Source organism: Macaca fascicularis, chromosome X (assembly GCF_037993035.2).
Source record: "Macaca fascicularis isolate 582-1 chromosome X, T2T-MFA8v1.1".
NCBI lineage: Eukaryota > Metazoa > Chordata > Mammalia > Primates > Cercopithecidae > Macaca > Macaca fascicularis.
In genome coordinates this window covers 53,351,694-53,366,349 of record NC_088395.1, presented here as the reverse complement: position 1 = coordinate 53,366,349, position 14,656 = coordinate 53,351,694, and the positions used below count along the sequence as shown (strand labels likewise).

Genomic DNA, 14,656 nt, shown 5'->3' with positions numbered 1-14,656 from the left:
GCAGAGGTCATGAGACATCTGTATAATGAGATCACGGGGCCACAGGGTGGCAGAAGCCATGAAACAGCAAGGCAACAATGGGCTAAAAGGACGCAGAAGCCATGAAGCAATAGGAGCCACGAGGAACAGAAACCATGAGACAAAACTGACTATGAGATCCACAAAGCAGCAGAAGGCTTGAAGAGATAAGATCATGAGACAGTAGAAGCAATGAGACTGCAAGAACCATAAGGTAGCCAGAACCATGTGGCAACATGACAATAGGAATGGAAGAGGCAGCAGGAGCTACAATGCAGAAAAGCCATGGATTAATAGGAACCGAAGCCCCGGGAGCCGTGAAGCTTCAGGACCCATGAGGCAGGAAAAGCCATGGGCTAGCATCGAGGGGGGCAGAAAGAAGTTAGTCAGTAGCAGTAGGAGGAGTATAAATACAGCCAGAAAGGAGTTGAGTCACCAATTTGGGAAGCACTAGAGAAGGGAGCAACAGATGCCTGCAGCTGAGGGGGTGACAAGATAAGCCAGGCTCTAGAGCTGCTTTGGATCATGAACCATTTTCAAGTTTCTGTTCTTCCATGAGGCTGCCTGTGTAGCTGTCGTCTTCCTTATTTCCCTGTGAATGCTTTAATAAATCCCCATCACTAACCTGAATGTGTCTTTGTTCCTTGGAATCTAAAAGAGGTTAACACTGTGGTGTGCAGTTTAGATGGGTGGAAAGCAGGGCAGGAAGTCTTCCTGGTGGGTTTGAAGCAAGACACAGAGGTGGGAATTCACTCATCCTTTCCTGCCTCACTGGCACGGGCACAGGCACCTTTCATTCACTTACTTGGCTTATTTTTATCATTCATTCATCCACTCATTTATTCATTCACTTATATATGCACTAGCTCACAACTTGACTCACTTATTCATTCATGCATTAATGTAAGCATTTACCAGTTCATTTGCTTTTTCTTGTATTCACTCATGCATCATTTTTCCATCCATTTGTTCAGCAGGATATGTCGAATTCCTGTCATGTGTCAGGCCCTGTGCTAGGTTCTGGGAATAAGATATATATGCCCTCCAGGAATTCTTGGATTAACTGGGAACTCAGATAAGTAAGCAGTTAAGTGCACTAAGTGTGGAAGATGATATAATGGAAGTCTAGGTGAGGCAAAGTGAGCATATAGGAAGTATTAGATGGTTCTCCCCGGAGTGGGAAAGCCTTTATAGAGGATGGGACACTTGAACTGAGTCTTGAAAGAGGAATTAGTGGAAAGGGAGTAAAAAACATTCCAAGCAGAGGAGCTGCCTAAGCACAGTTAAGAGTGTGAAAGTGCATGGATTTCAGGGGGGAACGGGGCATCACCCCATGCAGTGGGAGAAGTGGTGGAATCCAAGCAGTCAAGCTTAGCTTTGAGCAATGGGAAGCTGTAGAAGGGTTTGAAGCAAGGGAGTAACCGGGCCAGATTGGTATTTAGGAGGACCACTCTAGTAGCTGGAGTGAAAGAAGGTTGGGAGCATGAAACACTGACCTAAAGAATGTACTTCAGGCTGGGCGCGGTGGCTCACGCCTGTAATCCCAACACTTTGGAAGGCCACGGTGGGAGGATCACCTGAGGTCAGGAGTTTGAGACCAGTCTGGCCAACATACCGAAACCCCATCTCTACTAAAAATACAAAAATTAGGCCAGGCGCGGTGGCTCATGCCTGTAATCCCAGCACTTTCGGAGGCTGAGGCGGGCGGATCATCTAACGTCTGGAGTTCGAGACCAGCCTGGCCAACATGGTGAAACCCCATCTCTACTAAAAATACAAAAATTAGCGAGGCATGGTGGCAGGTGCCTGTAATCCCAGCTACTTGGGAGGCTGAGGCAGGAGAGTCGCTTGAACCCGAGAGGCAGAGCTTGCAGTGAGCCGAGATTGCGCCATTGCACTCCAGCCTGAGGGACAAGAGCGAGACTTCGTCTCAAAAAAAAAAAAAAAAAAAAAAAAATGCCGGGTGTGGTGGCATGTGCCTGTAATCCTAGCTACTCAGGAGGCTGAGGTGGGAGAATTGCTTGAACCCAGCACTCCAGCCTGGGCAACAGAGTAAGTCTAAAAAAAAAAAAAAAGGTACTTGCAAAAAGTACATTTACCAGGTGCGGTGGGTCACCCCTATAATCCCAGCACTTTGGGAGGCCAGGGCGGGTGGATCACCTGAGGTCAGGAGTTCGAGACCAGCCTGGCCAACATGGTGAAACTCTGTCTCTACTAAAAATACAAAAATTAGCCAGGCGTGGTACCACATGCCTGTAATTCCAGCTACTAGGGAGGCTGAGGCAGGAGACTTGCTTGAGCTCAGGGTGCAGAGGTTGCCGTGAGCCAAGATCGCGCCACTGCACTCCAGCCTAGGCGACAGAGCAAGGCTCCATCTCAGAAAAAAAAAAAAAAAAAGAAAAAAGTACATTTAAGTGTCATAATCAGAGGCATAAATGAAGACTCGTAGGAACCCCCAAGGGGAGAGAGAGAGTTCTACCAGGGGACAAGGAAGACTTTTGGAGGAGGTGGAATTTGAGCTGAGCCTTAAAAGGGAGGATTCCAACTGGTGGAGATAAGGAAGAAAGGCTTTCCAGGCCTGGGAGACATAAAAATAAGAAGGTGGGAATAAATATTCCCTGTTTGGGCTAACAAATACTCCATTTTGACTAAAGCAAAGAGGCTTCACCTAAGGGAGAAGCAGGAAGAGAGACTGCAAGGTTTCCCAAACTTTATTATATTCTGCTACAGTAGGTCTGGAGGGATAAGGGAATTTGGGGGGAGGAGGGTTGTGGGCAGGAGTATCCTTTTTAAAATTTTTTTCTCGTTTTAAAATAGAAGTAATCCATGTACCTTATTTAGAAAACTCAAATCAGTAAAGTCAAATCACTACAGACGGACTCGTGAAAAGCAAAAGTCTACTGCCCCACACATCCCCACCCCCACTCTCACTTTTCGCAACCACTTTTAGTTATTTATTCTGATTTTTATCTCCATACCTCCATAATATGTGGGCATTTAAAAAATCATTACTTTCAGACATTACCCGTTGATGTCCTGCTATGAGAGATGAGGATTTCTTTCTTTCTTTTTTTTTTTTTTTTAATTTGTGTGTGTGTGTGTGTGTGTGTTTTTGAGACAAGAGTTCCACTCTTGTTGCCCAGGCTGGAGTGCAATGGCTCGATCTCGGCTCACTGCAATCTCTGCCTCCTGGGTTCAAGCGATTCTCCTGCCTCAGCCTCCCCAGTAGCTGGGACTAATGGTGTGCGATACCAAGCCTAGCTAATTTTTGAATCTTTAGTAGAGACGGGGTTTGATGATGTTGGCCAGGCTGGTCTCAAACTCCTGACCTCGTGATCCACCTGCCTCGGCCTCCCAAAGTGCTGGGATTACAAGCGTGAGCCACTGCGCTCGGGCTGAGAGATGAGGATTTAGATAATTTATATCAAGTTCAACTCCTTCCTGCTTCTAGTATAGTTTAGTTTTTTCTGTGGGTTATTGAATAATGCCTTTATTTCCTGTTCCATGAACTACAGACAATACTTCTAAACTAGAACTTTGTTAGATGAGAGAATATCCTTTCCTATAGCCCCCTTTCTCACCATTAACCTCCCAGCTTCTGTCATCTGGTCTTTTATATTGTCAAAACATAACGTTAAATTCTGTTCCATAATCATAATCGAGTTTTTTTATGTTTGTCTATAGTTGGGTTCTAAAAGTTGAAAAGCAATAAACAGCTGTTAATATGACTATGTATTCTTCATTGCAGAGCAAAGCAATGTACTTTTTTATGCTTTTTCCTTGTAGCAGCTTTCTGTTTTTTCTGAAGTTTCTAATTCTGTTTTTCCTCTTTATCATATATTCCTTTTTTTTTTTCCCCTCAAAATCTCCATTAGGAATTCAATCAAGTCTACTTTTTGCCCCTCAGGAGACCTTCCCAGAGCCCTCAATCTCCTTTTCAAATCTTAACTAGTTGCTTTCTAAGATCTGATGCATAGCTGTCATCTTGTGGCTTCTCTTCACTGCTTTCTGTGGTTATATCCACTGTTTGCTCATTCCCAAGGTTTTCGTTTTGTTTGTTTGCTTGTTCCATTGTTTCGATGGAGCACATCATCAAGTAAGTTTCTCAGAAAGGTTGTATAGGAAGTAGACTTCCTGAGTCTTTGCATGTCTGAAAATATTTTTTGTTTGTTTGTTTGAGACAAAGACTCGCTCTGTCACCCAGGCCGGAGTGCAGTGGTGCGATCTCGGCTCACTGCAATCTCCGACTCCCGGGTTCAAGCGATTCTCCTGCCTCAGCCTCCTGAGTAGCTGGGACTACAGGCGTGTACCACCACGCCTGGCTAATTTTTTGTATTTTTAGTAGAGACAGGGTTTCACTGTGTTAGCCAGGATGGTGAAAATATTTTTATTCCATCCTCACACTTGGCTATAAAGTTTGAAGAGCAATGTCATTTTCCCTCAGAACTTTGAAGGTATTGTTTCACTTTCTTCTAGCATTCAGTTTTGATGATAAGATGCGTGATAGCAGTCTGAGTCTCATTGCTTTATAATTAACTTTCCCCATCACTTTTTCTCTTCTTTTTGGGACCTCAGTGACACAAATGTTAGATCTTTTATAGTAGCCTCACAGGTCCCTGAGGCTCTGTTCATTCCCACCCCCCAACCCCCGGTTTGTTTTCTAGATTGAGTAATTCGTATTGTTCTATCTTCAAGATCGTTGATTTTTTTCCTCTGTCCTCTCCATTTTGCTGTTAGCCTATCTGTTGAGGTTTTTGATTTTTTTGTATTTGTCAGTTCTAAAATTCCCCTTTGGTTCTTCTTCATGTCGTCTATTTTTTTGCTGACAGTTCCTACTTGTTTTAAGCATGTTTAAGCAAATTGTTGAGGCATTTTTATGATAGTTCCTTAAAAGCTCTTGTCAGATAATTTTAACATTTCTGTCATCTCAATGTTGGTGTTTATTGAGCATCTTTTCTCATTCAAGTTGAGATTTTCCTGGTTCTTGGTTTGATGAGTGATTTTTGATTGAAACTGGGCATTTTTGGTATTGCGTTGTGAGATGTTGGAGCTATTTAAATACTCGATTTTAGCTTGCTTCCTCAGATACCACTCTGGCAATGGAGAGGGCACATTGCCTCATTACTGCCAGGTGGGAGTAGAAGTCCAGATTCCCCACTCACTCTCTATTGATACCTCACGGGGAGGGTTTCCTAGTTACTGCTAGGTGGGAGTGGGAGTTCCAGCTGCCTGTGCAACCTTCTCTGACACCACCCCAGCAGAAAGGGAGGGGACAACCAGTTACAGCTAGCAAGGGTAGAAGTCTAAGCTTCCCTCTTGGCCTTTGCTGGTGGATAGGAGTGGGACTACAGCTTTCTTCTGTGGTGTTAGAGCAGTTATTATCTAATTGTTGGCTTCTCTAGCCCTAAGTCTGGGATATATGAGACAAAAAACAAACTCAGGGAACTCACCAGTATGTCACTTCTCTGCTACCAAGTTCCCTACCCGGTTTGTTGCCTTCTGTCCACCTTTCAGATTTTTGTGTTTATACATAATGTCCAAGTTCAATTTTAGCTGTATTTGGTGGGAAGCATAGGGAAAAGTACTTCTACTCCATCCATCCCTTCTCCTGTTTTATTGTTTTTGTTTTTGTTTGTTTGTTTGTTTGTTTGTTTTGAGACGAAGTCTCGCTCTTGTTCCCCAGGCTGGAGTGTAATGGTGTGATCTCGGCTCACTGCAACCTCCACCTCCCGGGTTCAAGCGATTCTCCTGCCTCAGCCTCCCGAGTAGCTGGGATTACAGGCGCCTGCCACCACACCCAGCTAATTTTTGTATTTTTAGTAGAGATGAGGTTTCACCATGTAGGCCAGGCTGGTCTTGCACTCCTGACCTGAGGTAATCCACCCGCCTCGGCCTCCCAAAGTGCTGGGATTACAGGCGTGAGCCACCGCGACTGGCCTCCTGTTATTTTTTCAGAATTGTATTCTTGGTATTCTGAAACTTAATAATTATGTGTTTAGGTTTCAGATCTTTTGTCATTCATTGTGCTGGTCATTTGTTACATCCCTTCATTTAGAAGTCTTTTTTTTTTTTTTTTTTTTTTTTGAGACAGAGTCTTGCTCTGTCACCCAGGCTGGAGTGCAGTGGCGAGATCTCAGCTCACCTCAAGCTCCGCCTCCCGGGTTCACGCCATTCTCCTGCCTCAGCCTCCCGAGTAGCTGGGACTACAGATGCCCGCCACCTCGCCCGGCTAGTTTTTTTGTATTTTTTAGTAGAGACGGGGTTTCACCGTGTTAGCCAGGATGGTCTCGATCTCCTGACCTCGTGATCCACCCGTCTCGGCCTCCCAAAGTGCTGGGATTACAGGCTTGAGCCACCGCGCCCGGCCTAGAAGTCTTTTAACTCTGAGAAATTCTCACATAGTATGTCTTTGTAATTAAAGACATATTCCTTTTCTCCATTTCCTTTATTCTCTCTTTCTGGAAATCCTTAATGTTCGATGTTAGATCTCCTGAATTTATCTTTTGTAATTTTTTATCCACTCTCCTATTTTCCATCTCTCGCTCCCTTCCTCTTTCCCTCCCTCCCTCCCTAGCTTTGTCCCTCTCTTCCTTTCGTTTTTGTTTACTTTTTGAGAGAAGACTTAACTGTATCTTTCAACCCTTCTATTGCATGTCTTTTCATGTGGCAATCACATTTTAAATTTCTTAGTATTCACTCTTGTTCTCTTTTCCTTTCTTATTGCATGCTGTTCTTGTTTTATGGATGTACTATCATCTTGAATCTGAAAATGATAGAGAGGGTATTTTTATATTTCTTTCTGTCCTTTGAGATATCTATTTCATTTGGATTATTTTTTCCCTTGTTTACTTATTTTGGTCTCTTTCAAGTTGCAGTCTTTTCTCAAATGCCTAGTGATCCATAGTTGTTTGCTGATATTTAAGAATGTAGCAATAAAAATCTGATCAGAAGCTCTGTGTATGGGGGCAGGGTTAGGCAACTGGTGGCCTTCCTTTAGGATGACTAGAGAGCTAACTTGCTATGCTGCAGAGTCCCTGAATGCCAGAATGCTAACGTCTTTTCTCTGAGGTTGTTCAATTGCCTTAGCGAAGAACCCTTTGGTTTTTGCCTAATGGGTAGATACCTGGCTGCTGTGAATTGTGCACAAGGGAGGGGAAGGAGGATTCATGGTTTGATATGCAGCCTTCCCATTAAACTCCCTATTTTCAGCCCCACATTTGACTCCCATCCTTCATCATACCTGGCATTGTCAAGACCAAGACACTCCAGGCTTCTGCAGAGAAAGAGCAACTTCTTCCTCTGAAGCATCACCTCCATGCATACTCCAGGCTGTGGCTTCCTCCACCATGCTCCATCAGTCACCATTCCTCCATTTACTTCCTATCTTCCAGAAATTTGTTGAAATCTCTCTTTTGCTGATGGACCTGTTCCCACTCTCTTCATCATTGTGTATTTATACCCTTTTTAATCCTTTACAATGATTTTAGCAGGGTCTCAGGAGGAAGTGGAGAAAAACACATGGTAAGTCTATCATCTTGACCTGGAAATCTACTAGTCTACTTTTAACTGTTTGGGGTTTTTTTTGTTTGTTTTTTTTGTTTGTTTTTTTTGTTTGTTTGTTTGTTTTTTCCAGTAATTATCTTTTTATCTCTGAATAATATACAGATTTTTCTTCTTTTTTATTTTTGAAACGGAGTGTTGCTCTGTCACCCAGGCTGGAGTTCAGTGGCATGATCTTGGCTCACTACAACCTCTGCCTCCTAGATTCAAGTGATTCTCCTGCCTCAGCTTCCCGAGTAGCTGGGATTACAGGCATGCACCACCACACTCAGCTAATTTTTGTATTTTTAGTAGAGATGGGGTTTCGCCATGTTGGCCAGGCTGGTCTTGAACTCTTGACCTCTGGTGATCCGCCCGTCTTGGCCTCCCAAAGTGCTGGGATTACAGGCGTGAGCTACCGTGCTCAGCCAATGTACAGATTTTTCTATTTATCAACTTTTATTGTTCAATTTTAGTCATTCTCTATTAACTTCCTGCTATTTATACCACACAAATGCCTTTCCCATGCCTCCAATATAGCCATGTCACTAATTATATATCCTCTATTCCTTATCTTTCTACCTTTAACTAATAGACTTACTCTCCCTTTTCTCTCTTGTAACTTGTCATCTGCACTTTTACTTTTATATTAACAAGGTTAATAATATTTACACTCTGTTCTATAACCATAATTAAGTCATCCATACTTTGCCAGTAGGTCATTCTAAAAGTTTAAGGGCAATAAAGTGTTTACATTATGATGATGATGTAAATATTGTTCCAGAAAGATCCAATTAGTATATTAGGATTACATTGCTTTTCTTATACAGCTTTTTTTCCTTAGAGTTTCTAATTGTCTTTCTTTTTTTCCTTGCATTGTCTGACTTTATCACCTTCTTAAGTTATTCCAAATTCTCAAGGAAAGTATAAAATCATTTGAATCCCCTTTTTTCCCAGATACCTTCTTCCTGGAGTCCTCCGTCTTCCTGTTCCAATTTGGACTGATTGCTCTGTAGGCCTGCGGTGCAGCTGTCATCCTGGGACGTCCCTTCATTATTCTGGGTTGGACCCAATCTTTCTTGGACCCCATATCTTCCTCTTTCTTAGTTTACTCCCTTGTAGTGGACATTGTAGTTGTTCTGCAGCATCCATTCCACTCCTCTCCCGCTGTGTAACAACTATGGGATGTGAGTGGGATTCACCCCACCACCAGCTCTAGGTGTAGGCCTTTATTGGTATAAACTGATCTGAGTAATTTCACCCTCCTAGCCACAGTGATGACTGGTTCAGGGATGACCCAATCACAATGAGGCTTAGGACTTTTATTCAGCTTTTGAGGGAGGAGATGACCTATCTTCCCTTGGATAAGAACAAAGAAGCATGTAGCCTGGTTGCTGCTGTTAGCCATCTTGTGAACATGCGGAAGGCCTACCTGAGGATGGAGCTGAAAAATGGAGGAGGTGGAGCCAAGAGAATCACAGAAATGGAACCATATTCCGGATCATGCCATGCCTGAAGTCTCCCTGCCCGTGGACTCTTCAGTTAAGTGAGCCAATGAATTGCATTTACTATTCAAGACGGCTTGAGTTGGGTTTTCTATTGCTTGCCCCTGAAAGCATTCTAATTTATGTTTTCAGTTTTTTCACTCTGGAAAGGGGATGGGTGCATGTTTGGTTTATATGAGGTATATTTGCACTGTATTAGGTGGAAGCTTTTTTTAAAAGCATAAGTACGGGAGGAAGGCTATGTGTGGATGTTGGATGACCAAAGGAGTGAACTCTACTGTTCTCTAGCATCTAATTTCCCATTCTGTTTTTTGGGGGAATCCCTCCCAAATTGGGAGGCATGGCCCTATTTCCCACTATGGAAACTGATGGTGGTCAGGTATTTTCTTTCCCAGCCCGCCAGGCAACAAGGGCTGAATACTCTGTTCATGGCCTTGAATCTGGAACCAGCAACAAAAAGAAGGCAGGAATATACAAAATTAACAAAAGGATGATAGATTAGGAGAATATATAAGGAAGATAGTAAACCCAATAAGAAAATGGGCATAGGATATGAAGAGTAATTTATAGAAGGGGAAACTTGAGTTTATGCAAGGGGAAACTTGAATATATTAAGAGCTTTTTCAACTCTGCCAATAATTAGAGAAATGAAATTAAAATAATGGTGAGAAGTCACTACAGCAATGGTAACATGTAGAAAGCCAGATGTTATCAAGGGCTGATGAGGATGTGAGGAAAAGGGCAACCGTGAGTTGGAATGTAAACTGGCACGGGTATTCCAGAGAGAGTTTGGCAGCACCCATGAAATTAAGTATGTGAATACCCTACAACCCAGCAGTCCTGCTTCTGGGCATATATTCCAGAGAAATTCTCACACAGGTCTTAAGAAAATATAGTTGAGGTTGTTCATGGCAGCACTGTTTGTGGTAGTGAGGAATCAGAAGCAATCAGGTGTTCACCACCATAGGACAGGATAAACAAACTGAATATTCATAGGATGGAAAACTATAAAACAAAAGTAATAAACTAGATTTACATATAGCCACATGGATAGATCTCTAAAATCCCCAGCATTGAGAGAAAAAAGTAAGAAACAGAATAGTATTTATAGCACAATTCCATTTACAGAAATGTAAAACAACACTGTGTATTTTCATGGATATGCATATAAATAAACATATGGAAGATGGATTGAAAGTATACATACATTAATTACACTGGAGAGGCTCACTAAGTTGGGCAGGAGAATGAGAGTGAGGATAGGGACTGATGGGGAAGAAGAAGAATAGAACAAATAAAGTAAAAGAGCAGCCTTCAGTGAACTGGTGATAATGTGCCATGAATTGCAGATTATGATTAAACTCTGAAGTCCACAACAAATAAACCAAAACAACACATGTGAGGATGGTTGGAGCTCCTTTGCAGGGGCATGTGCCAGTAGGATAAGGTCCACTGGTAGGAGCGGTGTGGGGAGCAGTGCCAACAGCAGCTTTCTAACCAGGCTGTTTCTACAGTGGACCCTTAGCTGTGGTTCCTGCTGCCTGCCTTCCTCGCTCCCACTCCATGTTCTCAGCCTGATTCTCCAGACTTCTATGAGCTACCTGATAACTTCACAATAAATCTCTTTTCTAGGCTGGGCGCAGTGGCTCACACCTGTAATCCCAGCACTTTGGGAGGCCCAGGCGGGCAGATCACCTGAGGTCGGGAGTTCGAGACCAGCCTGACCAACATTGAGAAACCCTGTCTGTACTAAAAATACAAAAAATTAGCCAGGCGTGGTGGCACATGCCTATAATCCCAGGTACTCGGGAGGCTCAGGCAGGAGAATCGTTTGAACCCAGGAGGCAGAGGTTGCAGTGAGCTGAGATCACACCATTTTGAGACGGAGTCTCACTCTGTCACCCAGGCTGGAGTACAGTGATGTGATCTTGGCTCACTGCAACCTCCGCCTCCAGGGTTCAAGCGATTCTCCTGCTTCAGCCTCCTGAGTAGCTGGGACTACAGGTGCACACCACCACGCCTGGCTAATTTTTGTATTTTTAGTAGAGATGGGGTTTCACCATGTTGTCCAGGATGGTCTCCATCTCTTGACCTCCTGATCCGCCTGCCTCAGCCTCCCAAAGTGCTGGGATTACAGGCGTGAGCCACTGCACCTGGCCACATCGTACATTTTGTTGGAGAACATCCTCGAGTAACTTCTTAAGAAAGGTAAATTTTGGGGTCTTTACATATCTGAATATGTAGTCATTATTTTACCTTCATATTTCAATGATAGTTTGGCTTTAGAATTCTATGTTAGAAACAGTTTTTCCTCTGAATTTTGAAGATACTGCTTTAGACTGTAGTGTCGCTGATTAAAAGTCACATGCTAATATTATTGTCATTCCTTTGCTGGCAACCTGTTTTCTCTACATCTGGAAGCTTAATTTTTTTTCTTCATACTTAGTGTTTTGAAATGTCACAATGATGTGCCCAGCAGTGGGGTTTTCCCTCATCTACTTTGCTGGGCACCTGGTGGGTGGGCCCTTTCAATCTGAAGACTCGTGTCCCCCTGCTCTGAGAAGTTGCTGTTTTATTTCTTTGCTTACTTTCTCCGTTCTTTTTAGAACTCCTGTCAGTTGGATATTGGATCTCCTGGATGATTATCTTCTCACATATGTATTTTCCATGTCTTTTGTTTTTTTAAATTCTATATTATGGGACCTTGTTTTGACTTTATCTTCTGCTGGACACCTTTATTTTGGCAGTCATTTTTCATTTCTCAGCATTCTTATTCTCCAAAGATGCCCTTTCATAGCATCCTTTTCTTCTTTTTTTTAATGGATGAAGTATCGTCTATGTATGTGTACTTAATAGAACTTTGCTGGCATCTTACAGATAACAGAAGATAATTATCAGGCCAGACAGGAAACATTTCAAAGGATACCAGATATAACCTCTCCAGGAGAAGGTCACTTATGCCTTTCTGAGGAACACTGCCTACTGGCTGTCCCTCTCCATAACCTCCCAGTTTCATACCATGTGTGGGCAAGATTGTCTTCCACCACCATATGGCTCTCGCCATGTGCTCCCTGCCGGCAATCCAGGTCTCCAGCTCTCACCGTGGCATCAAAGAGAGGAGGCCATTTTCGCATTCTCTACTCCCAGGCCAACTGCATTTCCTGCTCCCATGTAACACTCGCCATATCAATTTTCTTTCTGGGATTCTAACACACCTGCCTCACAGTGGTGATCTCGGCTCCGTAGCCCATAAGAGGCCATCACAGTACTCAGCAGCACATGTCACAGAGTAGGTTGTTTTAAAGTTAAATAACCATGTATGTAGTAGGGCCAACAATCCAGCCTCATTCCTTTTTACAGTGCTTCCTCCAACAGGAGTCAATAGCAATTCAAATCTGCATGTCTCCTGATGTGGTCCCAATGGGGTATCTTCTGTGAGCAAAGGCCTGAGAAAAAATATGCACACATATCTCTCAAAAACAAACAATTTTCAGTTGGGCATTTTAGTCCCAACATGAATTGGGACTAAACATGAATCTAGTCCCAATTCATGTTTAGGATAAAAAATTAACTCAGTGGAAGCATAGTACTATAAAGCACACCCAGATAATATCAGTACACAGAACATTTAACATTCTAATCATGGTGGATATCTGCTGAGTGCTTACTCTGTGGCAGGCACTTGAGTTACTTTCATTTCATAAACAAGGAAAATGAAGCTCCCGGGTGTCATTTGCCCAGGGTCACAGAGCTAATAAATGGCAGACAGGAAATTGCACCAGGACTGTCTAACCACAGTCAACCAGTGTTAACTGCTACACAGAGCTGTCCTGGTTTCCATCGGCCACATTCAGGTTAATAGTGATAGCACAATTGTCTCTAAGATCAGTAGATGTATACCTGAGATACCTCAGTCTAAGTAAAGAGCGTATTCTGGTAAGTTTGCTTCCAAGGTGAATTGCTATCCTTTGCTCTGGAAATAGAAAACTATTACCAGCATTTATTTTTAAGATTTCTTTTTTCATAGAAACCATAACATTTTATTTTTTAATTTTAATTTAATTTTATTTATTATTTTTGAGACAAGTCTTGTTCTGTCGCCCAGCTAGAGTGCAGTGGCGCAATCTTGGCTCACTGCAACCTTGGCCTCCTGGGTTCAAGCGATTCTCCTGCCTCAGTCTTTGGAGTAGCTGGGATTACAGGCGTGTGTCACCATGCCTGGCTAATTTTTGTATTTTTAATACAGACAGGGTTTCACCATGTTAGCCAGGCTGGTCTCAAACTCCTGACCTCAGGTGATCCGCTCGCCTCGGCCTCCCAAAGTGCTGGGATTACAGGTGTGAGCCACCATACCCGGCCTAATTTTTAATTTTTATCAGAGGAATACATATACATACTTAAAAAAATAAAACAGTGCTAAGATATACCTAATAAAACCCAGCAATATCCTGTCCTACTCCTTCCCACTGCTGGTCCTGCTCCCTAGAGGCAACTACTTCCAAATCCCTTGTTCCTTGCCACCTCCCACTCAGAGGCTGAAGAGCCAGATACTTTCTTAGCCTCCCTTGCAGCTAAGGATGACTACGTGACCTGGCTTTGGCCAGTGAGATATTTGGCTGAGGGCCTTCTGAAAAAGTATTTGCTTTCCTGAGCAGAGGCACACATAGCTGATGTTGTCTGCTTCTTTCTTTCTGCTTTGAATATAGTCATGCCGTCTGGAGCTGTGATAGCCATCTTGTGACCACGTGGGGATGAGCACGAGGAAGAAGACAACATGTGAAGGGAGCAAGTCAGAAAGAGCCCAATTTCTTGATGGCATCATTGAGCAGCTGAACCCGTGCCACAGTTCCTGTTAACTGAAAAAATAAATAAAGCCATATGTGTTTAAGCCACTATCAGTTGAGTTTTTTGTTACTTGTAGCTGAAAGGATTTTTAACTGATGGACCACCATGGTTCCTCATCATACCCTCCCTCACTCCCTCCCTCCCTCCCTCTCTTCCTTCCTTCCTTCCTTCCTTGTCTCACTGCGACACCCAGGCTGGAGTGCAATGGCGCGATCTCGGCTCACTGCAACCTCCGCCTCCCAGGTTCAAGCATTTCTCCCGCCTCAGCCTCCCGAGCAGCTGGGATTACAGGTGCCTGCCACCACACCCAACTAATTTTTGTATTTTTAGTAGACACAGGGTTTCACCATGTTGGCCAAGCTAGTCTCAAACTCCTGACCTCAAGTGATCCGCCCACCTCAGCCTCCCAAAGTTCTGGGATTACAGGCATGAGCCACCGAGCCTGGCCACCATTATTTCCTAATTTAGCAATTTGAGACATTATCTCTTGACATCTTATGGTAGAACAGGATTTACCTCTTTTCTATCTCTTCCACACACACACCTACTTTCCCTCCCTTCATTCTTCCAATATGTTTATATCCCAACTTCTAGTAAATCAGTAGTCACTACAGAGCCAAGAAGTATACTATAATTACTTTTTCATTTTTTTATATTCCTGATTTTAATAATTGCTTGGTCTTTTCCCACACTTGAAATGTGCCTAGTCTTAGTTTTTCCCATTTGTTTCATCAGTTTGTTCATAAATC

At 43.1% G+C, this 14,656-nt stretch overlaps 1 protein-coding gene across 3 annotated transcripts in view; it reads left to right on the top strand.

The window, feature by feature from the left end:
* The window catches only part of SMC1A (structural maintenance of chromosomes 1A), a 63,586-nt gene extending 49,632 nt beyond the window's left edge, over positions 1-13,954 (top strand). The window contains exons 23-24 of one of the 3 annotated variants that reach the window (XR_006695413.2): positions 8,515-9,098; positions 13,769-13,954. Coding sequence is in view for 1 of the 3 variants with exons in the window: in XM_074029830.1 (XP_073885931.1) it covers positions 8,515-8,776 (262 nt within the window). In the remaining 2 variants the exon portion in view is untranslated. Of the gene's footprint in view, positions 1-8,514; positions 9,699-13,768 lie in introns of those variants that run through there. The other 2 variants (XR_001487678.3, XM_074029830.1) reach the window with 2 other exon arrangements.
* Positions 13,955-14,656: the final 702 nt, after the last annotated feature.